Source organism: Xiphophorus hellerii, chromosome 23 (genome assembly GCF_003331165.1).
Source record: "Xiphophorus hellerii strain 12219 chromosome 23, Xiphophorus_hellerii-4.1, whole genome shotgun sequence".
Lineage (NCBI taxonomy): Eukaryota > Metazoa > Chordata > Actinopteri > Cyprinodontiformes > Poeciliidae > Xiphophorus > Xiphophorus hellerii.
In genome coordinates, this window is record NC_045694.1 from 9,283,617 (window position 1) to 9,311,063 (window position 27,447).

General features: G+C 37.7%; 1 protein-coding gene across 1 annotated transcript; it reads left to right on the forward strand.

Moving 5' to 3' along the window:
• Positions 1 to 6,371: 6,371 nt before the first annotated feature.
• LOC116714345 (ETS-related transcription factor Elf-4-like) lies at positions 6,372 to 25,992 on the forward strand. Its single transcript, XM_032554855.1, is given in 9 exon segments — positions 6,372 to 6,507; positions 6,509 to 6,559; positions 15,064 to 15,238; positions 16,133 to 16,237; positions 17,818 to 17,979; positions 18,100 to 18,183; positions 20,402 to 20,594; positions 20,807 to 21,148; positions 23,404 to 25,992. Coding segments are annotated over 9 exon segments (1,941 nt in total). The 5' UTR covers positions 6,372 to 6,489; the 3' UTR covers positions 24,215 to 25,992.
• The last annotated feature ends 1,455 nt before the right edge of the window (positions 25,993 to 27,447 follow it).

A 27,447-nucleotide genomic window follows, 5' to 3' on the forward strand; every position in this document is an offset into this window, starting at 1 on the left:
TTGACCTGATTTAGCAAAACCAATGATTCAACTCATCAAAATGACCCTGAAACAGTTGAAAAACCCCAGACAACTTTTTGGCTGTAGAGCCAGTGTAATTTAACTTACAGCTCGGGAAAAATGTTTTGTTACAAGTGAAATAATCGACCAGTGGAACCAGAACTTTTTCATAATTATTAAGGAATTATTTACTTAAAATAAGCTCCTGTATGATGCCGAAAATTTACTTGCAAGTTAGTTCAAGTGTACAGAGATAGCTGCAGTGGAAACTGGACCACAGATACTTGATAAGATTTAACATTTCTGCAGTGCAGTTTAATTAACAATAAAACAAACTTTGCATTTTGTTACATTAAAACATAAAACTTTATTGTTTCATTAGGATAGAACAGAATTGTGAAACTAGATGGTTTTAAAGATTTAAAGGTGTGTTTGTATTCAGACGCTTTTTCTCTAAAAACAAAAATCAAGTGCAACCCAATGGCTTCAGTATGGATGAGCATTAGAGCAACTGAAAAAAATAAAAAAACTAATTTTTTTTCAATTATGCTTATATTAAAGACAGAATTGTTTTTCTTCCAATGGCTGTAGTTTTTTTCCTGCTGCTTGATAAAAGCTCACCATAAATGCATCTCTTTTGAAAGCCACACTGCCAAACACGGTGGTGGCAGCATCATGCTGTTGTAATGATGTTCAGTCTGCGACACAACATCCCAATAAAATACACTGAAGTTTGAGGTTTTAATGCTCCAAATTTAAATAAGCCTAAGTGAAAACATTTTAAAGAGACTGCAGTGTCTCGGGCTGAAAAACAATGAAAATTAAAATTTCTTTGTAAAATATTTAATATGTTTTCAAGAGTCAGATAAATATTCACATCAACTCTGAAGTTAATGTGCCAAACTTGTTGGTAAACACGCTGCTTCACACTCCCTGCAGTCCTAAATTAGAAAGACTCACAAAAACAAATGTCTAATCATCAGGTGAATATTCATGTTTTTTAAATCTTCTTTTTTTGAGTGTTTATCAAAACAGCAATCTTCACAGTGGTTAAAGTCTCTGTTTTGTGGAGCTGCTAGTGAAACCGTGTCTATCTGCTCCACACTAACATACTCAATACTCAAGTCTGTCAAAACAGGGCCCCACCCAGAGCCAGTCTATTTGCTCTGCAGACTATTATGCATTGACTAACATCTCTGTAGGATCCCTCCCTCCTCTGTTCTGCCGCTCCGCTCCTCCTCATGACGTAGCCGGTCCAGTTACAACCCGGCCCCTGTGCCGGGACAAGGCAGCTGTTGTCATGCGCTCGGGGATGATGTGCAGGCTGGCGAATGGCCGCCTCTCTTGTGTCCGCTCTCTGCCAACTGGGCCGTGCAGATCAATGAAGCCCTCTCTGATAAATTCAGCTGTAGATGCATGAAGATAATCAGAGGGGAGGAAAAACTGATTTTGTGATTTGATAAAAGTCCTGCTGTGTTCTTGTCATCTGATAAGGAGTTAATGTGTCGCTATGCAAGGCATCTGGTGCAAATATGTCTAATTTAGCAAGGTGGACACATGTCCACCCACTTTATTTTATTTTATTTTTCCTTTTGTTTTTGACATTATTTACAGCTGCAGTGTTTCATCTTGTGTTGGCAGCCTGGGACTCTGAGCTCCACATGTGCAGCTGCAGAAACCTGCAGCTCTGGCGGCTGTGGGCACGCTCTGCCTGGCAGAGTGAAACACGAACCCTCAGATTCAGTTTCCATGTCTCTGTTCTCCTTTCTGCACACAGTAACCACACATCTCTGTTCGCTCTCAGTGTTCAGTGAAACTAAAAACATACAAAAATGTGTTTTCTTCTGCATCAAAAGTGCTCCTGTGATAATGCGTTTGGTATGCAGTGTTGACTTTTACACAGGCATTTCAAAGCAAATAAGCTCCACCCTGCAGCAGTGGGAGAAGCAGGGATACTGACTGGCTGGGAGGGAACGGGGGGGGGGACCAAACACGGCTCTCTGACGTCTCCGCCTCCGCTTTGGCTGCAGGGCAACGACGGGGTGGGGGCTGCTTAGCCGTTTGTTCTCCAACGCCTGCTGTCGTCTGCTCCCAAACCTGGCTGTGGCTGTCGGGTTGCTGGGACACACCTCATCACAGCTACACACAGTTAGAGCTGGGTACTAACTACTTAAGAAACCTTTTTTTGGGACAGAATGAACTTTTAGTAGGATTTTAAACCCAATTCTTGGGCCAGGGCCTGTCCAAGCCTTTTTGAGGCCCTGGGCATATTTTTATTTAAGGCCCCTTGTTGCTGACATGTATGTAACTCACCAGCTATCTTTAGCGTCACTTGTAGTTAGCCTCCATAATACGCTTTAATCATTGCTATTGATTTAAACCTTGCAGGAGTAGCAAACCAAAAAATAACAATTTGATTTTTGAAAGTTTGCCATATTATTTTAACTATTTGAAAGCAACATCAGTTAAAAAAAACCCCCACTGAATTTACAGTAAACAAGTTAAGAAGTTTAATATCTTATATTTCCCCAACATACGCAGTATCCAACAGCAGGAAGAGTTATTTGTCTACCAACTATATAAAAAACCATAGAACTCTTTTTTTTTTTTTTACCCCTCCAGGGGGTCTTTTGTGGGCTCTAGTGTCCCTTATGTGACAGTGGGCTGACAGGAAACGGGGAATGAGAGGGGGGAAGACATGCGGCAAATGTCGTCGGGTCCGGGAGTCGAACCTGCGACGGCCGCGTCGAGGACTCAAGGCCTCCAAATACGGGTCGCGCTAACGACTACGCCACCACGGCATGCCCCCATAGAACTAATTTTGTCATGTGTAATAATGGCATTTAGTTTTTATTACTCAATGTTGTTAAAGATAGTGGTTATTCTATGTTGGTGCTCTTGGGCGCCACTTAGTGGTGTGGGGGAGCTAAGCAGCCACTAGACTCGTATATGCCTTGGGCCGGCTCTGCTTAAGCCTGTTACAATAAGCAATCAGTTAAATGCATGAGAAATTAAAATAAGTGCAATAATTTTGATTCCGATGACAAATATTTTTTGAAGGGTAATTTTGTCTATTTATTTATAATTTCCATTACATGTAGTTTTTATTTTCATTTTTTAAATTGTTTTAGGTATTAGTCTTTGACTTATCATCAGTATATTACTTTAAAATATTATTGTTTATTGCAATAATTTCTTGAACAATTTACCGTCCAGTACAATTTTATCTCATCGTTTCAGGTCTAACTGTACTTTTTACTTTTACTTGAGTCATTTTATTATGAAGTATCTCTACTCTTACTTGAGTACAATTTCTGCATACAGTATCTACTGTCACTTTTGTTATCACAAAATATTGTGATAACGTCCATATCGCCTACAACTATCCCCACTTCATGATGATGTTTCACCAAACCCTATTTCCTTCGAAATTTAAAAAAGAAGATTTAAAAAACACAAATAAAGAAAAAAGAAAGAAAGAAAAAGAGAAATAATATATATACAAAATATAATTTAAGTTTTATACACATACTGCAAAAAAACAACACAAAAAACAGAGTTGGGTGGTAAGTAGTTACATTTACTTGAGTAACTCTTTGGAAAAAAAATTACTTTTAGGAATATTTTTTTTACTCTGTATTTTTTACTTTTACTTGAGAGTAATTTTATTATTTATGTAGCATCTCTACTCTCACTTGAGTAAAATTTCTGGATTCTTTACCTGCTGTATGAAAAACAAACATGTTTTAATCAAAAATTCACCAGATAAAGACACACACCTGCAGTTTGTGTTAAAGTTTTATATTCAAAGAAACTCATGTGGTTTCTTTTGCCTGATTTTGTAACAAAAATATAAAATCGTATTATTTTTATTAAAATACTAACATTTCCACTTATCTTTACATTTTGGTCCATCTGATGAAGTAATTTTTAAATATTAAATGATTTATGTTTTGATCACTTCCTCAGTACTTAAGTAGATTTTTTCCCAAATACGTTTTCACTCCTGAATCATTTCTTTGATGGCTAATTTTTACTTTTACTTGAGTAAAAATATGTTGAGGCATCGCTGCTCTTACCAGAGGGTGATTGTTTGGCAGCTGTGGTCCCAGTCTCACCTCTCCGTCCTGAACATCAGAGCCGTTACCCCTGAGGGGTCGGCACACGAGGGGCACCGATCTTTTAATCGCATGTGAGGCTTCACCCGGACCGCCTCGCCCCTCTCTGGTGATCAGAATATCAGAACCTGAGCCTTACGATCCAGAGCGCCTTGCCGTCAGGGTCACACGGTCATGAAATGAAAGCAACTGTGATTAAATCGAAGCTCTCAAGTCTGTTGTTGCTGAGTTTGAAATATATTAGAGGGAAGAGAAAGTTGGGATCATCATCAAACGAGGGCTTTTTTGTTGTAAAATGAAAAAGGACATCATTTAAAAAAAAAAAATCTATTTCAAGCCTTCCTGCTCTGAGTTTGGTGTAAAAGATTTACAGAGTTTCCATTTTAAAAAGGACATATTATGGAAAGTTCACATTTGTATGTTTTTTGTACTTACATTCGGGTCTCAACTGCTTCTAAAAACACAGCTACTGCTTTAAAAAAACCACCTACCCGTTTTTTGGCAATAACTTAATGTCTTTTGGTGCCCCGTTACCTAGCAACCCCCAGCCAAGCCCAGCCCGTTACCTAGCAACGGGCATCCATAAACAACTTGCTGTATTCCTGTTGGTTGTACGGGAGGCTCCACTTCTGCTTTTTAAATATGTAGGGTTCTATAATTGTTCACCTGTTTCCAGTTATTTTCATGTGCAAATGTAAACGTTGAGCTGGGGGGGCGTGGCCAGCAGCAGCTTATTAGGATTTAAAGTGACAAGACACCCCAAACAGGCAGAAACTGACCAGACTAAAATATCATTATCTAAGAATGGTTTTGTGCAAAAATGTAATTTTAGTCCATAAACCCATCCTAACCTGTTCAGAGAAGCAGAAGTCACCTTTGAGATCTCTGTAGCATCCTATATTAGCAATTAACACAGGTAGCATCACTAGCATTACTAAAAAAGTTGTTTTTAGGCAGATCTTTACATTTATTCTGAGATTTAACAGAAGTTTAAAGCTCAAACCGCTAAACCAGAGCAGCTGTTCATCCTTCCTGTTACTTGCTGAAAGTCTTGCTCTCTATCGCTCAATATATTGACCTACAGTATATACAGGTCAATATATTATATGTGTGTATATATATATATGTGTGTCAATATGTCACACACAGGTTGTAAAGAAAAACGTAGATTTAAATTTTTCTAAGAGTGTTGTAGTCCAATGGTGCTTAGTGTGGTGCATTCACTGTCCGGAAAAAAGTCAGAATTTCGAGCGTCATCCATCAGAAGAAGTAAAACTGGAACTCCTCAAGAAATCTGGTACATCCGGTGTGATTTGCCTTGTTTTTATGAATTTTCTGTTTCATTATTTTGTATTTTAAAATATAATTATTTGATCTGTACAGTGGCACATTGAGCTGAAAAGCTCCAAAATGTTTTTTGATGCAGAAAACATCTCACTTTATCTCAGTTTACTACACTGCAAAAACACAAGTAACTTTTGGTGTACTTAATAGAGCAAATATCTTAGTACACTTGAAATTAAGACAAAACTAACTTACAAGTAACTTTAAGGAAGATATAGGAGCTTGTTTTAAAGCCAATAATTCCGTAATATTGATCAAAATTACTAGTTTGATTGGCAGATTATTTCACTTATAGCAAGACATTTTCCATGTTAGCTACTACATCTTTCTAAAAAGTTAGTTTGGTCATATTTCAAATGACCTGAGGGTCTTTGCACAATAAACTAAACCAAAATTACTTGCTTAGACATTGTGTTTTGAAGTGTATTTACAGTCGTTCTTGACGTTTTAGTGCAAATTATAGAAGTAATTTGCTCCAGAAGCTTTTGGTGAAGATCTTTCACTCTATCTGCATATTTTAAGCATTTTATCACACAGGAATACAGGAATCACAGAGATTTGATTTTTTTTCTCCTGTGAAGGATATGACTTTGTAGCGTCACAGATAAAAAATAGACATACCCAGATAAGTTTGTTCTTCCTGACCCCCAGTGAGGCCTTCTTAATGCTAGCTTGTACCAGCCTCTTGTTTCTTGGTGATATTCGACCTGATCTGCCATGTTGCTGACCTTTGCCCTCCCGTATTTTTTTATTTTTTGTCTGCAGGTGTAGATGCGCGAGGCGCAGCGGGGTCTGGCCTCTGTGTCAGAGAGGGACGAGGCTCTCCAGTGAAACCTCGACTCTCTCTCACATTCAGCTCGAGCCGCGCCGCATCAGAAACAGGAAGACACAGAGGCTATTTACTGAGGTGGAGCAGCAGCAGCAGCAGAATAAGAAGAAGAAAGAGGAGGAGCAGGCAGGAGGGAGAGGAGTGAACATTACAGTGGGGACATTTTAGCCTGGTCCCCGCCCTCTGAACTCCTCTGCCATGACGACTGCAGTACAGCCCCAGCGAACTGGTGTTTGAATTTTCCAACGGGATAGATGAGATGAATCAGGTATTTTCCATGAATGACTCGGCACTTTAAGTTTTTGGAAGATTTGTTTGGAGTAAAAACTTGACCATTCATCTGTTTCACCCCAAACACTTTGCTTTTTTCCACAACTTCAATTTATTTCACTGAGATTCTGGGTGACAGACCAACAGAAAGTTAGCCAGTCGTGCAGTAAAAGAAAATTGCAAGTTTAGTTATTTAAATTTTTTACCAATGGAAAATTTGCCGCAACACTTTAAAGTTCCAGCAAATAAAAATACAGAGGTTTTGCTCACTTTTGTAAAATAGTCGATAGTGTATCAACTTTCATTTCACAGATTTTGACTTGGATTTGGGTCGAGATTTTTAACACCTGGATATGTGAATGAAGGTGAATCTTTTTCACAACGTTCCCTTTTTTTAAACTCAATCCATCCTTTATTCCTTCTAGAAGCAATAAAAATTAAGAAAAAATAAGTTATGATGCTGTTTCATATCATTTCAGCCTCATGCAAGCTTGTTGACTGATTCTCTGACCTCTGACAAACAGCTGGATTAATACTGAGATTAAATTACAGACAGGTGGACTCTATTTTCTAATCAGGTGTGTCTTTTGAAGGCAGTTCGTTGCACCTGATTCTAGTTTGAGTTATTAGAGTAAAGAGGGCTAAATAATAACATACAGAGTTTTAATTATAACTTTATTCCACTTCTCCTTGTCAGACAAAAATCCTATAAAATAAAGAAAAGTTTCTGATTGCAATGAGGACTGTCATTATAACAAATTTTGCTGGATGATAAATTGTCCCAGAACTGATTGCGATGAACGATAACGTTGTTATTTTGTGACCATTTTCATGTAATATGATGTTAATAATAACACAAGAACATATTCTCAAAGATGAGTAAGCTTTAAGTTCTGATGAACATTTAACACTGGAACTGGAAGACATTTTAAATATTGAAAATAAATAAACAAAACGACAGAAACATCAAATAAAATAAAGTCTCTGTAAAAAAAAGAAAAGACTAGTTGAGACCAAAGAAGAGTGAAAAGTTTCTGACAGAAAGAGAGAAAACAGGTTTTTTTCTTGTAAATTTGTAAGTAATTAGGCAGGAATTTACTCATCAAATTTACTTTGTGTTTACAATAGCCTTAACACTGCTTGCTTTAAATTTGTCTGTGACTGGCCATTTCCATTTTTAATTTTTTAAAATTTGTAAATAATTTAAAAGGGGATCAATTATTTAGTTGCAGTAGTAATTTTAGTTCTTTCATACCAAAACTACTACCAAAAATTGCACAACCAAAGAGTTTAAAATTCTGCTCTTAATTTTTAGGTGCAGAATTCACAAAGTTCAAAGTCTTTTATTGTGATCACGTTACATTGATCGGGTAATGATCAGCAGATGATTCAATTTTCAGGAAATGTTTTCAGTTATTGTTTTACAGTCAGCTGAGTCTGGCGTTTTTCTCCCAGCTTTTCCTGTCGCCATCTTGCAGACTAGCATAATTAGCACCATACTTTGCAGATAACTGATGTAAACTGCTTGTTTCCATCAGTTCGAAAGGCTAGTAAATAGATTCATAAACACAAAAGCGAAGGATATAATATCTATAATTTCAGTGTGTTTTAGTTAGTTTTACAAACACATGGTCTCGCTCCAGTTAGTTCCTGTTTTTCCCCATTAATTACCGTTTTTATTTATCGTTTTCGTTATCTCGTTAGCTTTAGTCGACTATAACAGCCTTTCTCTGGAGGCAGACGGAGGCTGCTGCTGGGAGCAGAGACGGAGAAACCTGCGGCGGAGTTGGGTTGCGTTGTGCGTGGGAGGCAGCCGGGGTGGGGCTTCAACCTGAACATGGTTGCAGCACAAAGGTTGCCGTTGCATTTACCTGACACACATATTAGCGCCTGTGTGTCTTGTCATTGGAGCGGTGAGCTGCATCGGTTATCTCCTCCCCTCAGCAGACGCTGGATCCTGTGGAGCAGGCTTGTTTGTTAGAGAAACGAGTGTTTATGTGCGCCAGCATCTGAGACAAGTTGTTACTGGATCCCTGAATAGCACCGCTTCAGGCCCAACCTGACAGACCAGTTGTGTCGCTGCTTGGAAGGGACGCAGTAATTCACCTAAAAGGTCTCACATTGTTCCACTGTGACAGTTTTGTTGTTGGTGGCACCCACTCAGCCTATTGTGCAAAAGCCTCAGCTCTTTTTTAGCAAGTCATGGTAAAGCATTGAAATCCACTCTGTCAGGTGGGCTTTGGCTTTGGATGGCGGTTTTAAAACCACAATAAACTTATTATAGCTGAGTGAAATCACAGCTTCTGCAATGATTAGCTCTGCTATATTGGACGTGGAAGTCAATGAGTAGCCTCTCCAGACTCAGCATGTGATGAATTTCAGCTTTTGTCATCTTCAACTGTTCAGTTTTGATCTTATTTTCATTGATTTTCAAAGAGATTTTCTGTTAAGTAGGGATGTAGCAAGATTTAGTACACTAAATATTAAACTATCTCAATATTTGTCACTGAAGTAAAGTCAAAGTGTTAGTTTTGCATGTGGTAACGTTGATTAAAGTTATTATGTTAATATGAAGGTGTGTGCTTTAGTAGGGGTTTCTACAGGCTCTTAAGAAGTTATGATTAATAATCAAACCTTTAAAAGTTTTAAATACTCCCTTATTTTCCATCATAAGTCCTAAATTAATCCATTGGTGATTTTTTAAATTAGTTTTTCCCTCTCGTCTTTAAAAGCACCACAGCAGCATTTGTTTGTTGTTTTCTATTTTAGTTTTGTTTTTTGGCTTAGGCAAATTTACCAAACATGTGATCCAGTTCGCAGTCCTGTCAGCAATTTAAAGTATTCCCTCCAACAACTGAAAATACTCTCCTGTTGTGCTTCCTTTGTTTGTCTGTTATATAATTACAAGCTCCATTCCTCATAGAAAGTAAATATTCAAACACTTTGAATATTTAGTTTAAGAAAGTAATTTCAGTGGTTTTCTGATTACTATGCTATAAAATATCAGTTTAAGTATCATTTCTTTCTTAACTTGTTTGATAAATAAAACTAAATACCTTCTTAGGGAAGAGAATTGCTGAGGTAATTTGTGATTCACTTGGATCTAAAATCTTTAAATTAACTCGTTCTAGACTCTAATCTTGAAGCAAGAAAGAAACTATTACATTCCATCTTGCTGGGAACAATGGTTGGTTTCAGAAGATTTAAATAAGTTTTCATAGTGTTGAAATTGTCTATCTGGCAGCATTTTGGACGCTTTAGCAAAGTGACTGATAAAACATCTGTAACTCTGAGCTAAAGAGCTTTTCCACTGTTACTAATGAGTCTGAACTTCATTTAAAGTGTTTTTGTTGCACAAACTACTGATTTTACACAGTGGGAAAGTCTTATCAGGCTTTTCTTAATCAGTTATCACCGAAGCCGGTTTGGTTTTGCCTGAAGTTGGAAGCCTTGGTAGTCCTTAGCTGGAAATGTTTGATCCTCCTGCTGGTTTATTCTGAGATTTGTGGAGGATTATAGTGCAAGGAGACAGTTTGCCTACACAAATCATAGTATGTATGTTGATATCTCTGCAAACAGATGTTTTAAAACAGAGAGTTGTTTCTAAGAGCACCTGGACTGGTGGGTTAAAATAATAATAATATAAAAAAGCCTTTTAATCAGAGAAAATGAGCTCACATTATTCTGATCCAAAACTGATGGTAACTTAACCGTTGGAGCTGGTTTAGAAAGAACCAGAACATGTCTGACCAAATCCAATATGCCTGCCTAAGTTTAAAGCTTTTTTTCTCAAAAAGTAAATTTTTGCATTGTAAAACCTCAGTTTCTCAGAAACATCTTCTTCTATTTGTGAATAAAACAAGAACAAAAAAAAAAGAAAAAATGATTGTGAGTAGAACTCAAAAATATAGATAAAATTAAATTCTTGGTAACCCATTTTCGCGTCTCATGTGTTGTATGTATTAGGACACCTTTAAACATCAACCGGCATTTTATTACCAACGCTGGACGTATACATCGAATTCAGTCGCTACATCCTTTGTCATATAACTATATTAAAACATAATACAAAAATTAAAAGCTTAATTTCACATTGTGTTGTTGGGTTCTTTAAACAATTTCTGTAGAAGAAGTTATAGAATTAAAAAGGATCAAATAAGTAATAAAATAGCAAGATTTCAAGCTCCATTTTTACTAGCTTGTGTTTGGCGGTGTTGTGGTTGCTAGGCGACAGGGCATACTGTGAGGTAATGGCGGGATTAAATCTGAAGACTTGACCTCCCAATGTCACAGCTACTCATTTTGTTCTTCATGGACCGAGTATTGGAAACGCTCAGCGACTGTTTTTCACATTTTCATTGAGAATAGCTCGATGTTAGCTGGTCTTTGAGAATGAAGCTAACAGCTAGCTCTGCAGAAGCTAGAAGCTAAGCAGAATTTTGTCATTTTAAAACTTACAAATCTCAAAAGCATTATAGTAGTTTATGCTAACATTTCCATGTGAACTTCTAAATCATCATCACGCTTCCTTTCATGAGCTTTCAGAAGCTAATGATTCTTTACACAGGAAAAGTAGCTGGGAAATATAGCAATCATATTAAATGCTAACATTTTAGCATTTCAAACTTTTTCAAAAATCATTAAGTTTAAGTAGAAAAAGTAAAGTTCTTTTAAGACATGCCCTATATGATCTTGACCTCTTAACTGCTAGCTTTAGCCTCCAGGACCAACTGGAGAGTTTACAAAATGTTCTTACTGGAGACATTTGACTTTTGAGAAAGGGCGGCTCCAGAACTGCTCCAAATTTCACAATGAGGATATTGAAAGCTTCAGGCAGTTGAAATCCATTGTGTCGGGGCAGGTAAAGCAGAAGAGAGAGGGGTGTGGGGAGGGAAACAGCCTGCTCAGATGCTGTTGCTTTCAAAGGCAAAATGGGGAACTCAGAAATGCAAATCAGCCTGATATTTATCACTCCTGTTCCCTCTACTAGAAACAGTATTCAGGCCATTAAAGAGGAAGGAGTAGTTAAAATGTGAATTATGTTCAGCACAAACCATTTTAGCTGAAACCTTTGTGCTTTCTTCATGTCTTTTCAAAGGCCAGAGATGCAACAGGAAAGGAAAACATTTAGGACCAAAACGACCTGCAGAGACAGCAGCTCTGCATGTCTTTGGCGCTGGGTCAGCAGAATGTTGTGGGATTTGATGGGAGGAGGTGGTAGATGAGCTGCTGTCTCTGGACCAGTAGGCAAAACACATCTTTATCTCGCTCAAGGACAGAAAACACGAGTTAAGTCAGCCCAAGAAAATGTGGCGGCCTCAACGTCTGGCTATGATGGTGGCAAAGATTCCCATTAATGGATTGAAACTGCAGTCAGAGCAAAAACATGCTTGCTTTTAATCCTCAAAGTTATGGTTGACGTCATTATTCTTTACAGTAAGTATTAAAAATCCTTGGTGAAATACCTGCTTAAAGAGCATAAACATTTCAAACAGCTAACAATGAGCCGGTCTGTTAGCTTCCTGGTTAACCAGTAGCAGAAATGAGTGTACAGGCATGCAGTGGGACGCCACCATTCCCGCCCCCCTCCCTCAGCTCAAGGCCTGGACACCTGGTCTGCCCCCGAGGTCCCAGCCAACAATGAACACTTGTGTAAAAAGACAGAGACGCCTTTATTCCCACAGCTCCAACAGCACCTTTTTGTCTGTGTGTCTCTCTTAAAACGGCCCATCATTGCAGGAATGTTGCTTTTTATTGATCTTCACTGAGTGGCTGAAGATGGAAAAAAGAAAAATCACATCTATGTAAGCTAGAATAGCAGATGCTACTTCACAGTTCTCTGTGTTTAATGTGAGAGCTTTTGGTCCAATGACCTCTTAAAAATAAGTTTCATTTTGTCCTTAGCCATGTAGGTTGGATTATTTTATTTTTAATACTTTGTTTCACAATCTTTTGGACACTGAATAAAAACAAAGAAGTTGGCATTCAAACTGAAAAAGGGAACGACTTCAGCTGAGATTTAAAGTGTACTCTGCTGCCATCTGCTGGGCGTTTTTGGCTCATTCCTCAGATTAGTTTTTCCTTTATATCTACAAAATACATTATATTAAAACAATTATATCCCCAAGAACATTAGACAGAAACAATTAAACCAAAACAAACGAACAAAAAGCCTAAAAGATTAAATAATAAACTAAGAAAACAAATGGAAATAAAACACAAATTCTGGCTAAGATGGTTTATATTTTAAACTTAAACCAAGAATTGAAATTACGCTACATTAAGTTGTCAATAAGCAAAAAAATAAATAATAATAATAATAGGGTACTTGTTAAAACCATTAACAGCTCATCATAAAATAAAGTTTTAAATAATATGTTATAAATAAGTAAATAGTCAAATACATAACTAAATAGTTATACATATGACTTTAAAGAGAAAGGAGTAGTTAAATGTAAAAGTAAAATCACTTCCATTGTGAGGATGACAGTTTAAAACTAGAACTTAAATGAAAAAATACATTATAAAATATTTGCTTATGTTGTCAATAAGTAAAGATTAAATAGACACATAACAGTATTTATTAAAACCACTAAGTTTAAAAGAGTTTTAAATATGTAATAAGTAAATAATCAAATAAATACCTAAATAAATGTAAATACTCAAATGAAAAATTTATTGTTCTCTTAAGTATGCCTGGCCCAGTAAACAATAAAACAATTAATGCTATGATAAATAAAAATGACCTCAATAATGTCATTTTGATGATTAATATTTTTTGAAAGGTAATAATTTTGTTTACAGAGACTAAACAATCCATTTTATTTATTGTTTCTGTTTTGTGTGGGTTTTACTTCCGCTTTATGTTGTTTTTTTGGACATTTAAAATATCTTTCAGCTCCAGTGTTGAGTTTATTAGTGTTCGAGAAGAGATTATCAATATATTACTAGAGAATGGTGTTAAAACAACAATATTATCGTTTATTGCAATAATTTTAGGGACAATTTATCGTCCAGTAAAATTTATTGCAGCAGGCCTACTTTCAAGCACTACTATTAGTAATAATAATAATAATTCAGTTTATAATATTATCTTTTCATGCTCTCCAAAGCGCATCTTTCACATTTAGAGCAGAACACGACTCCCTTAATTAAAGAATGGAGTTGCTTTGCCCTCACCAACCAGCCGCCCAGTGGCCGTCCATTCTTGACACGATCCCCGCTGGAGGAGCTCTCAGACAGTGCTTGTCTCCTCAGATGTAGCTCTACGGTTCGGCCCACCCTCCACCAATTCCCCCAGTCCCTCCGCTGCCCCACTCATCAGGCGTCGCTAAGCCCAAAATGAGACGGCGAGGTTAGAATTCCCAGAGCGTGATGAAGAAGGTGCTCGTCTGCAATTCATATCTGATTCATTAACATTCATTTGGGTTTATATAATTTCTGGGCATAAGATTAGGTTCTCAGACAGCTGGTTCCCGTCTTCTTCACAACGCCCCAGCGGGCCGCTGCAACACAACAGAAATGATCTCTCTTCCATGCTGCGTGCCTCCACATTAGCTCAGGCTGAGTATGAATCCACAACGTCTTACAAAGCAATAAAAGAGGCCAAATTGGTTTAGAACTAGGGATCCAAACAATTCGTTAATGATTAATTCTCGATTCACGGTTTATTGGATTAAAATGAGCTCAAATCGATTAAGTTTAGATCTTCTTTAATGGTGTAGTTTGGCCTCCATCCAGCAGGGGACGCCATTGGTCATCCTTAAGCGGAGCCGTTGGTACTAAAGCAAAGATGGCGGAGCTACAGCAGAACGAGGAAGATAAACGGTCAAAACAGAGTCCGTTGTGGGGTGAAAAATACACTTTATGCGATTCTGTTTTGAAATATAAACACTCGACAATCTTTGATTTTCACTTTAAAAGCGCTCATATAGGTTAGCTACATTACAGAGCAACTTCTTTTTAAAAAACTACTTGCTAATTGCTAAAAATTATGTGCTACGAAGGTGAGATAACCCAGAAACATGACTTCAATAAACCCGGTTGATTTTTACGACTGTCATGGAGCAACGTTTTAATATTCTTTTAAGAGCAGCCTCATGAATTAATGTTTCCAATATTTTATTTATTATTTTTAAAATTTTCTATTCAGCATCCTTAGAGGTTCCTGGTTTGTTATATTTTATAAATATGTCTAAATTTAATAATGTGCGAAAACCAAAATTTTTTCATAATTCAGTCAGTATTTAATACAAATGATACAAAATAATGTTGAATTTTTAAAATAAAATTTATGAAAAAGTTAGCTCTATGAAGTAATCAATTAATAACTTGCCTCCCTAGTCAGAACATTAAACCGATAGTAATAATAATGCATAGTGAAGGAATTACTGTATGTTTTGAATCTTTTAATTCACATATATGTCCAAGAGCTCCAGCAGGTATTATGTGTTATAATACCTCATGTCTCATCGTATGTACACGTGTGTTTTCTCTGCGCAGTTGGACGACCCCTCAGTATTCCCAGCCGTGATCGTGGAGCAGGTACCCACCACCGACCTGCTGCAGGTCTACTCGGGCCTCGAGTCGGACGAGGTGACTAACGGCATCATGGTGGACACGACTCTCAACGTGGTGGAGGGACCATCCATCCTTTCAGAAGGAGTGGACCTCTCAGGTGAAGACACGACACTTTGGAAACATTTCGCATAGACTGATAGATGTCAACGATGTTTCTCAGCTATTGTCGAATTTCATAATTTGCAGCTTTTTATTTTGTTGTTTTCCTACATCATGTTGTAAGTCAGGTTCTACTTGAGTGATCTCTTAAATCTACATGTCTAACATTAGACCTGGGTATGATTTGGAAAACTGAAGCCATCTTCTGTGATTAATCACATTTTATTCAGAATTTTGTAAGGTTGTTTTGGTTTTGGTACCTTATTTCACTTAATACATTAAATCCTCATTTGAAAATGTTTGTATTTAATTGGGTTACTTTTAAGTGATATTAAACTACATTGATTATCATTGATGAAACACTTAAGTTTGAAAAAAACTAGAGAAAATCTGTGACAGGTTGAACCTTTTCCCAGCTCTATGTAAAAGTGTCTAGATTTTCTGTGTCCAACACTATTACTGGAACTAATCTAACACAATTATTTCTAAGCCTGTTACAGTAAGCGATTAATTAAATTAAGATGAACTCAATCATTTCTATTCTGATGACTAATATATTTTAAATTGTAATTTTGTTTTCAGAGACTTTGTAATCCGTCTTATTTATTGTTTTTGGTTGTCATGTTTTATTTTGGAAATTTAAAAGATCTTCCATTTTCAGTGTTGTATACAAAAATTTAAGTTTATTGTTTATTGAGGGGGAGGACTTGCATTATTTTGCCATTATTACTTGAAAAAGGTCTCAAAACAACAATATTCTAATTTATCGCAATAATTACTGGGACAATTTATTGTCTAGAAAAAATTTATTGTGACAAACTTAATTATTTCACGTGAAGCTTCCAGTTATGTTGCCAACTGTTTTGATGCATTTTTGTCTTTTGATGGACAGAAACGAGAGTTTCCCGTGCCGAAGACAGCATGGAGACGAACGAAGCTGCAGCAGCTCTACTAAACATGGAGTCTCCAAATAATATTTTGGATGAGAAGCGAATGAGTGAGTTTATTTATGTTTATTTTAGGGCTGTAACGATTCATCGAATGATTCGAGTATCTCAAGCCTTAAAATTTAAGTTATCTACCTCGAAGCTTAATTAGATTATCTATTACTATTTAGCGCCATTTAATCTGGCTGGATAATTATTTGTGTTGCACAACGCTCTCACTTTCGCCAATGAGCTGTTGACGAATGCTAAGTGCTATTAGCAGCTATGGAGGAAGAAGTGCCGCCAAGAAAGAGACACCTCAATGCGTTGTGTAAATGATGCAAAACAAAACGGGCGTTTCAGTTTAGATCGGTCCTAAAAAAAGTCCAACCTTACAAATTAACTGTAGAGGCCCAAGCCTGAAGTAAATCACACAATTATTTTAAAATGCTTTCAGTTTAAAATACTTCCAAACCAGACTTTGCTCTCTTTCAGGGCTGCTGTAAACGATTATTTAATGAGTATTCCATCGATTATCCTTATGATTAATCGAGTAATCAAATAAAAAAATGTGATAAAGTAAAATATTGCTAAATTCTACCATATTAGCAGTGTTTATATCGGATATCAACATCATCCCTACAATTACTTAATCTGTAACAATAATAGCTCCTTTTTAAGTTAACCTGGACAAAAACTATACAAAAATCTGAAATTATATTCAATTTAATAATAAATCTGTAAGCTACAGAAACCAGTTTTTAGTTCATGTGTTCATCTTCAGTCTCTTTAATAGATGAACTCTTTGCTCAGCCATTTATAGTTTTTGTGCTCATGCCAGCGATGGGATTTGGCTCCTATGTCGTACATAAAAACATAAATAACAGCTGGACTGCCACAGTGCGCTATGTTGCTAGCACTTAGCAACAACTTAGAGGTGAAAGTGAGAGTGTTGCGCAACATAATCAATCACCTGGCCAGAACACGGCTCGCTAAATAACAAAACATAATTTAACGAAGCTTGAGGCAAATATTTTTCTGAGGAATTTTAACAATCGAATCATTTGAGGAATCGTTACAGCTCTTCGTAGTATAACTTTCCCCTGTTTTAGCTCTTCCAGCTCTGTTTTGTTGCTTGCTAATCAAGAAGAGTAATGATGTGGAAAAAATAATAATAAAGGATAATTAGAAATATCTGTTTTATGAAAAAATCTTTTTCATACTTCAAACATCAGACTGAAAGTAATGTTCAGTAAATTTTTAAAAAAAGGAACTTAATTGTTTATTTACTAGCATAGTTTTCTTTTACTTTTTTTGGCTCTAGTGGCTTTTATTTGATAGTTAATTGACAGGAAAGTGGGTAATGAGAGAAGGAGAAAACATGCAGCAAAGGTCGCCAGGCTGGGAATCGAACCTGCGACGGCCGTGTCGAGGACAAGGCCTCCATATGTGGGTTGTGCTGAACCCCTGCGCCACCACAGCTCACGCTAGATTTCTTTTACTATCTTAAGTAGCTACTACAGAAGACGATTAATTACTCAGTCATCAGTAGATTACTTGATTACTAAAATAGACTATAGCAGCCTTAATTTATTTCTCTGCTTTATGCAAAACAAGGTGTAATTCTTGTATGTTGTTGCTGTTTGTGCAGTTCACACCTACAGCCATCTGCTGGAGTCAGAGATGACGTACGCGCCACTCAGGCCGGAGCAAATGGACAACGTTGCCCTGGACATGTCTCTGGATGAAGACACGTCATCCATGGATGAGATTTCTCAAAAGATTCCCTTAAAACCTCAGAAAAAAACCAAAGGTAAGACTTTATTTTTCTAGTTAAGTAATAATTTGTTGCAACAGTTTAGAGTAGAAGGTGATTACATGATTTTGTTGTGTCCTTTGACCTTCTAACATGCTGCTTCTCACATTGAATCAGTGCGAAAGCCCCGGGTAGTGCGTCCCTGCTCTCCAATCACAACCCCTAACTTGCCACTCAGGAAGAAGAGCAAAGAGGGCAAAGGTAAGCCTCACCAACTAGTCCACTTTTCTGTAATGAGCCAATAAAAATCAAGGTCTCTCCTCCTCTTGTGATCGCTCCGATTCCTCCAGTGGAGCGGGCGACCAGCTGCCCTCGGCCCCTGCAGTCCATCTGGGTTGAACCTGAGCGAGTTAATGGATGAGGGGATCGGGTGGTGTTGTGTTTCTCGGGGAAACAGGAGTGATTGCATGCTGGAGGGCACACTGATGCTTTACTGATAGATGCAGGGGCGATGCCGCTTTGTTTGGGCCGTTCACAACGACACAATAGGGGGGAAGGGGTTTGGGACGTCTGGTTCAGACGCCCACGAATGCATCACTCTGTCACCTGGTCGGGGATTCAGGTGACTTCTGGGAGTGCTGCTGTTTTTAAACGCTGCCGGCCGCTGAAGTCTGGCAAATTAGAGGAATCTACATCCGAGCTTGGCATAATTAATTTCCTTCTCAGGCAGACAAATCCCTGTCACAACAATAACTGGAAGAAAAGAAAATAATTTCTCCTGCAACTCTGTGGCTTCTATGTACAAGCTGAACATCTAGATAAATTAGGGCTGGAGCAATTAATCGAGTATTTTTGGTTTAGTTTCTAGTTCAGATATCTTATTACACTTTAAAAAAATCTAAGCTAATTTATAAGTATCTTTAATATTGGAAAACACAGGATTTCAAAGGGTATCCTTATTTTTTTTATGACAGGTACATTAGTAAATGTCCTTTTATAAGTGAAATAATCTGCCAGTGAAATAATCCTTTTCGTCAATATTAAAGAATTATGTACTGAAAACAAATTCCTATTTCTTGCTGAAAAGTTACTTTTGCGTTGGTTTTGCCTCATTTCAACTGTACTAAGAAGATATTTGCACTGGAAACTAGAACGAAAATAGTTAATATTTTATGTTTTTGCAGGGTAATTTAGTAATTTATTAATTGTTTACTGGAGAATACAGACTCAAAATAACAAACTCAGAAGTAATAAAGTCGAAATAAACCAAAAAACAGACATTTTGCATTTAAAATAAAAAGCCTTTGTAAATAATTCTACACAGAACTAGTTCAGTGGCATAGCTTCAGTTTAGCTTCACCTGGTTCAAATTCTGTAAAAAAGAAGAAAAAATCTTCAATTAAACCCATTTTTCTAATCTTATAATTGAAGAAATAATGAACGGATCAACCCTTCACTGCACTGATAAGTCAAGCAGAAAGGAAGTATTTTTTTAGCTTTAGATTCGTCGTTTCAAATAATAACAATCAAGCATGCACTGAAGAAATGCTTATTGTATTTGTGCAATAAAATGTTTATTTTCCCATTTAAAAAATGAATTGACGTATTTATTTATTTGCATATTTTAATATGTTTGCAATATATGTGTAAAAAAAAAAAGCTTTAATGAATCAGTTTTTTTCTCTTTTTTTGTTTTGTTTGTTTATTCTTATGGAGTTATATAAACATGTAAACAGGCTTATGAATTCATATTCCATGCTCTTTTTTATAATATGCAAATATTTTTTAAAAGATAAAAAACTATTTTGATCATAAAAAAGCAAAAAATCTGCAGAATGTTTTTATTTGATTAATTGTCTAAATCACATGTGTCAAACTCAAGGCCCGGGGGCCAAATCTGGCCCGCCGTAGCTTTTTATGTGGCCCTCTAGGCTCCGAATTACATCAAAAAGTCCCTCCAGTTTTTCATAAATATGCAAAATTCACACAAAATCAACAGATCCCCACAATTTTACTGCAAGTTTTTCTCAAAATTGGTCAAAAACATTGAGTTCAAGTGACTGCTGCCTCAGCCTCACTTGATGTCAAGTTATAGTCTGTGATTGATAAGGAGATTAATTAAAAGTCTCATTTAACGTCGTACATTATCTCAAATATCGTAAAAATTCCTTACAATTATTTCTAATTGCAAAAAACCACAAAAACAATCACAAAATCCTGGAGGGACTGATCAGCGTGGAAAGATGTTCAATATTATTTAATTTTAAGAATCATCTATTGAATAGTGAAGCAGTTATTTATTGATATTTTAACAGTTTATCAATACATTCTGGAACAACCGGCCCTTTAAGTACATTCAGGTCTTTGATATGGCCCTGATCTAAATAAAAGACAAAATGAACACTAGTACTGATTGAAAGCTTGAATCTGTGCCTGCATGTTGTAACCATGGACTCAAATTAGCCTCTTTAATTTGCAGGCAACACCATCTACCTGTGGGAATTCCTCCTGGCTTTGCTGCAGGATAAAAACACCTGTCCCAAATACATCAAGTGGACGCAGCGTGAAAAAGGCATCTTTAAGCTGGTGGACTCCAAGGCTGTTTCAAAGCTTTGGGGCAAGCACAAGAACAAGCCCGACATGAACTATGAGACCATGGGGAGGGCTCTCAGGTGAGAGCAGAATACCAATGAGCCACGTCTGCCAATGTGACATTATCATGCACACAAACTCATCCAGCATTTAACCTTGAAGACACCATTTCCACTGATATGTTCTTATTAGCACTCTGGAACGGCGGCTTAAATTTTTATGAGTCGTTAAACTTTAATCGCGATAATGTCAATAATTGGTTGAACGGACTCTCGCCTACTTCCTCCCCCAGGTACTACTATCAGAGAGGCATCCTCGCCAAAGTGGAGGGGCAGCGGCTGGTCTACCAGTTCAAAGAGATGCCCTCTGACCTGGTGGTGATCGACGACGAAGAGGCGGGGTCTGACGCCAACGCTGGCTACGAGAGCCAGCGGGCTTCCAACGGGCGGGGCGTGGTCCGCGGAGGGTCCAAAGGCCACGGCAGGGCGCAGCATGTGTCGCTGAAGCCGATGAAGAAAGAGCCCAGAGATGAATGTCTGTACCGGGAGGCTGACGGAGGACAGGCGGAGCAGCTGCTCCATGTTTTACAGGAGAACCAGGCGCACGGCGTTCAGGACGCAGCGCACGCCGTCAGGTAGGAGAGCCGCTCACTGACTGTACACACAGGCCAGTGTCAATAATCAATAAATCACTTAATCACAGGATGAACCATGATATATAATAATATATCATAATATAATGTAACAATAGTTAAATTATATAGTTAAATAATGTTACATTTATTGTTACATTATATACATTACATAGTTATATAACTACATATAGTTACATTGTATATGTATAATGTAACTATTGTTTCATTATTTAAGAATGTAACAATATTTAGAACCAATATTGTTGGTCTTAAACCAACAATATTATCATTTATCGCGATAATTTCTGGGGTAATTTATCGTCCAGAGAAACTTGTCGTGTTTCCAGCCAAAAAGAAAACATAGAGCAAAAGTATGAAGTTACACTGCAAAAACACAACATTTTACCAAATATTCTGGTCTAGTTTCTAGTGCAAATATCTTAGTGGACTTAAAATAAGACAAAAATAATTTACAAGTAACTTTTCAGCCAGATAAATCAGCTTGTGTTAGGTTAATAATTCCTTAATATTAATTTTAAAACTGTCGTGAGTGAAATAATCGTCCTGTAGATAATAGTAATTTGCTTTTTGGTAATATTACACAAATGCATACGTGACAATGGTTTAAAGATTTATAAAATTGTATAAACCAAAGTGGAAGAAGTGAACTTTGGACGAACCAATTAAAATTTATTCCAAATAAAAACTCCTGCTCAGTTAACTCGTTTTAATTTTTTAACTGAGTACAAATGCTCTCCTTTGCAGTTAATCGTAGTTTTGTCATTTCTGTTTCGAGCAACTTTGCTTTTTCTCGTTAAAACTACAGCGGTGCCGTCTGTAGTTTTAACGTTCAGCTTGTTTTGTGTTAGAGTTTGTTTGGACTCCACTGCCTGCATTATGAATGCTTCGTCTTTCCTGTGATATTTTCCAGGCTGGAAAAGCTCAGCAGTTAGGAACTGTGGACAGAATAATAATTTATAGAGTGGAGAAATCTGTGTTGTTTGTTACAATAATGATGAGGACAGGACTTCTCTGCGATATACTGGCTGTATTTCTCAGTAGGGTTTAATAAAAATAAATATATATATCCATGTTTCCAAAGATGTAGGCCGAATGTTCATCTTGGTTATTCATCAGGCTTTATATTTTAATTTTAAAAGTGGGTAAAAGGCTCAAAATAAGTAGGTGAAAATTTATTTTAAATGTCTTAAATTTAAATGACAGCTGGAGGAAATACTGACAGGTTATAGGAACGTTGGGTTTCTGACATCAGAATGAGGAAAGTTTTACCCTATTCCTCACTTTCAGCTTTGTGCTGTCAAAGGGGTTTGGGCTTTGACTAGGCCTCTCTCTCTTAATTCTCAGCCTGGTATGTTTTGAATAGCAGTTATGTTTTTCAGTTCTGGATTGTTTTACTTGGTTTATACCAAACATGTCCTCTCGTCTGGCGTCTATTTACATTTTAGACTTATTTTATTATTCCTAAACCTCTGGTCTTTGTTTCTGTTCTTTCTGCGACACTTCTGTTTGCTTCGTGTTTAAAATTTTATGGTTTTTTTCAGTGAAAATATGTTGGAAAAACACAGGATTTCAAAAGTTATCTTTATTTATTTATGACTGTAAAACGAAAACAGTGCTAGTTCCACAGCTACGCTAGCAAATGTTTTACCTGAAATAATCTGCCAGTGAAATAGTACTTTATTATCAAAATAAAGCGATTATTTACATAAAACAAGCTCCTATAAGACACTGAAAACTTACTTTAGAGTTTGTTTTGTCTTATTTCAAATGTATTAAGATATTTGCATTAGAGACTAGAAGAATAATACTTAAGATTTTGTGTTTTTTCAGTGTAATTTAGTAATTGGAGAATACAGACTTAAAATAACAAACTTAGTAATGAAGTCAAAATTGTACAAAAAACAGACATTTTGCATTTAAAATAAAAAAAACCTTTGTAAATATGTTCTGGCCAGAACTATTTCAGTAGCATAGCTTCAGTTTTAGCTTCACCTGGTTCAAATTCTGTAAAAAGGAAATCTTTAATTAAGTTCCTTTTACTATCTGATTGTTGATTGAATAATCTAAAAAGTAATGAACAAATAAACCTTTCACTGTTTTGATTAGTCAGGCATTTTTTTAGCTGCAGATTCATCCTTTGCTATCAGGTTTTTAAAGGTTGTCCTGATATTTTTCCTGGCTGTAGAGGGAAAAACCCAGATAAATATTGAGTTTTAATCATTTTGTCTCCTCAGGACCATCAGCAGCCCCGTGTCGTTACCGATGGTTCTGACCTCCTCCGGCTCCCTCCAGTCGGTTCCCCTCACCGTTCTGGCTAACGGCGACTCCAGCCACTCCTCGCCTCCTCGGGTCATCCTCCACACCGTTCCCTCTGCCGCCGCGGGGGGCAAAGACGTGCTCACCATCCAGACGGCGTCTCTAACTGGCGGCGGCGCCGGCCTGCATGACGGCCTCCCGCAGCAGCTCCTGGTCACCAGTCTGGGCTCCTCCGCCATTTCCTCCTCCTCGGTCTCAACCTGCTCCTCCCCTGCGGGAGTCATCAGCTCCGCCGGCTCGGGCCTCAACGGCCTGCCCCGCCTCGTCACCATCAACACCAGCGGCGGGCACGCCATGGTGGCGCAGCAGCCGGGCACCGTCATCGCAACGGTGCTGAAGTCCAGCGATCTGTCGGCGCTGCAGGTCAAAGAGGAGATGCTGGACTCCAGCTACTTCCAGTCGATGGTGAACGGCGACCTGTCGCTGGCGGCGCACACGTTCGACAGGGAGGAGATGGAGGCCGGCGAGGCGGAGCTGCAGTACAGGACTGTGATCATCGATACCAGTCAAAGCCAAGCCCAGGCGCCGGCGAGCGAACCTTTAATAAACGGACGTTACTCCCAGAGCAGCAGCCCCGGCGAGGGCTTGACCCCGGTGGAGGAGCTGGAGGTTCGCGGGGAAATGTCTCTGCAGCCAGAGCCGGGCGTCAAAACCCTGCAGGAGCTGCCGCTCTCCGTCCAGCTGCCTGCAAACTTTATCCAGATAAAAAGTGAGCCTGCAGAGGCTTAGGGCCACGGGACTCTTTCAAAACACACAAAAAAAATCACATTTATTTTGACCACAGACTTGATATTTTCCTTTTCCTACCACAACGGTCTGATTCGAACATCAGAAGTGAGGGAACTTGCAGCATGTTGCTCTTAAAAGTCGGTCAGTTCAGCCTCAGGATTTATTGTTTACTCTCATGTTATGTGACCATGTGCCTAATTTCAAAAGATCTAGGGAGTGATTAGCATTTCTTTTTAAGAAGTTAGCTTTTACAATAAGGATTATTCCATGTAGATGAAAAATTCCACAAATCCAAACGTGGGATCAATGTCTACGATGAAAAACGTGCCAGTCAAGTTTTTGTTTTTATTTCTTAACCTTTGCATCTCATCGGACTAACGCTATCAGAGGACAACAAACCAAAAACCAGGACTGAAAGCCAAACGGTGCAACAAGAAGGGACGCCTGACGCAGTTTAAGTAAAGAGTGCCTTATGAGATGTTTGCAGAAAGATTTACCGTTTATTTTAAAGACAAGGAAGTTAATATTCATTTATTTTGAAACAGACAGAGTAGGTCTGCATCTACTCTCTGTCAGCCCTGCATAAAAAAACTGTTAACATGTAAAAGGGCATTTTTCTGTGTGGAGTTGCAGACCGGAGGGCACAGCAAGAAAAGCAGAATAAAAGTGATTTATTTCCATTTCTCCCTCTGATGCTTATAGGTTTAAGTCCTGTTTATGTAAAACAATATATATATGAATTTATAAATATATATATATACTGTATGTAGACGTATAATATGCAATTGAGATTCAATTTTAAGGCCACAACAAATTTATTTATTTTATTAATTCCTAAATTCTGTAAAGAAAAGGCACATTCGTTTTATTTTTACGTGTAAACCTGAGGGAAGATGAAAAAGAAGATACAGGAAGCTTATATGGCTTTTTTTCCCCCTTTTTGTATAGCTCTCCATATAATCAGCTTTGTTTAGTTTTTTTTTTTTTAATTTCTGGTCTTAAAAGCTCAGCGCAGCATCATTATTCTGCTGCTGTGAATATCTCTGTTAAACATTTACTGAATGAGCTTTTTGTTCCCTCTTTTCAGCGGATATACCTCTCTCCTTTTTCCAACAGTCGAGGCTGTGCTTTCAGAACTATTGGATTTTATATTACACAGAGTATCAAGTGTATCAGTCAATACTGATTTTCTGCTTAGAATCTAAAGTTTCTACATTTGTTAGGAACAAAAAATCCCGACTTATTTCTCCCTTTTTTTGTTTCTCTGGTCAGAGGAAGTTTGTGCCTTCTTCTTGTTTTTCTGTCCTGTTTGGTTAAGAACTCCCTGTTGGGGATGAAGCCATATTGATCCCGAGTCGCGTCGCGGCCCAATCGGCTGTTCTTTCCGGGCCGAGCCGAGCCGCTGAGCGAGGGAAACTCGGACTACCTGACCTCCACCGTCTGCTTTACAAACTCACCAGAGCCAAAGAGGTCCACATCCTGCAGGCACTCTGAATGTAAAACACGCTGGCACAAAAATGTTTTGACAATCAATAAATACACTGGGTTATATTTGCATTAAAATCTGACTTTCTGTTAGGATTATCTTCATATGTATTCTGATCTCTTTTTTTTTTTCCTAAAGCGCTGTTGTCTGTGAATTGTTGAGGTATGTCCACTGCATTTTGTTTTGTTGCTTCTGTTGTCTTGGGTTGTCAGTGGCCTCCTTTTATGCTGAACTTAGACTAGATTTTTAAGAAAAAGTCAATATGCTAATTAAAAAGAAAATCTCCTCTCTACATTATTTGCTGCTGTTTTATTTTCTGCAAGAGAAGTAATTTTTTAAATGATTGAAGCCTGAGATAAAATGTCACTAAAACAGGACAAAACTTTAATAAAAATTATATTTTACTAGCTGCATTTCCAACAAACGCATAAATGCGCAATATGACATATTGAAAATAAATTTGCTTAATGAAAATGTCTTCTGAATAAAAAAACTCGTAATTATCATGTTTTGGCTTTTCGGTCTCATCAATAGTTTTTTTAAAAGCGAAATATTTGCAATAGAAATGCAGCTATTGTCACATGTATGACAATCTGTGAAAAAAAATGTAGCTCCTCTACCTTCTCTCAGCGCTAACTAGAAACACCCAATCAGAGGCAGGGGCCAGTTCTTAACGATCAATCAAAATCTCATGTGCTGCTGCAGCTGGCATAGCATGTTGTGAATGCTAAACCTAGTTAGCATGACCACAGATAACGGCAGATTAACGGTTTTCTTGTATGGGTAAGTTGTTTGTCCTCCATTAGCTCATTTAGGGTGAGTATGACAGTGATTAGACCTGCTTCCTGGCTCTGATTGGCTGGTTTTGAACGGGAGCTGCGCGTTTCCTAAGACAGCAGTAAGTAGCTCAGTTTTCACAAATGATATGTCTCATAACAAAACTGTCTCAAAATGGTGACATTTTCAAAAATATGTTAAACAACAACAACAAAAACATTGTTTATAAAACTGCAGCTTTAACCTCGGAAACAACAAATAGCGGTTGGCAAGTCCATCGGTTTCCGCTGTCGACATAATGAAACCGTTTCTGCCGTGAAAACTCAGTACTGTCGGGCCGCTGCAGCTTCGGGGGACATTTGATCGCATGGCATTTAAAAGAGAAAGTAAAAGCTGCTGTAGGAAACTGGATTGGTGCCATTAGCAGTCCGGAGACTGATTGGACTGTACTTAAGAGCACTGCTGCTTCTCCAGTTGCTGTGGGTGGTTGAATACATTAGCATGTGACATGCCTGCAGCTGAAGACAGCCGCGTCTGTCAGCGCAGCTTGCATAGTGAAATGAGAGGGAGGGAGTGTGTGTGTGTGTGTGTGTGTGTGTGTGCTAAGTCTCTGTTTGTTGAAAGAAAAGGTTACACAGATTCTTTTGCAGCATGTTAATGTGTTTATGTGTGTGAAAGTGTCCATGGCTGTATTGGCTTTCCCGTCCCAGGTTCTGACCTGCCTGGGTCCATTGTGGCTGATTTCGCTTTAACAGGTTTAGTGTAAGAATAGAAAAATTACACGAATAAAGCACACACATTTGAAACACGTTTTTCCAAATTTCTTTACGTTTAACTTGATTAATTGCTCACCGTAGGCACAGAGGCCATTTCCATTAATTGCGAAAATTGAAATTACAAAAATAAATTCACTTAATGGAAACAATTCAATAAATAAAAAAATCTCACGTTTTTGGCTATATCGAAGCAG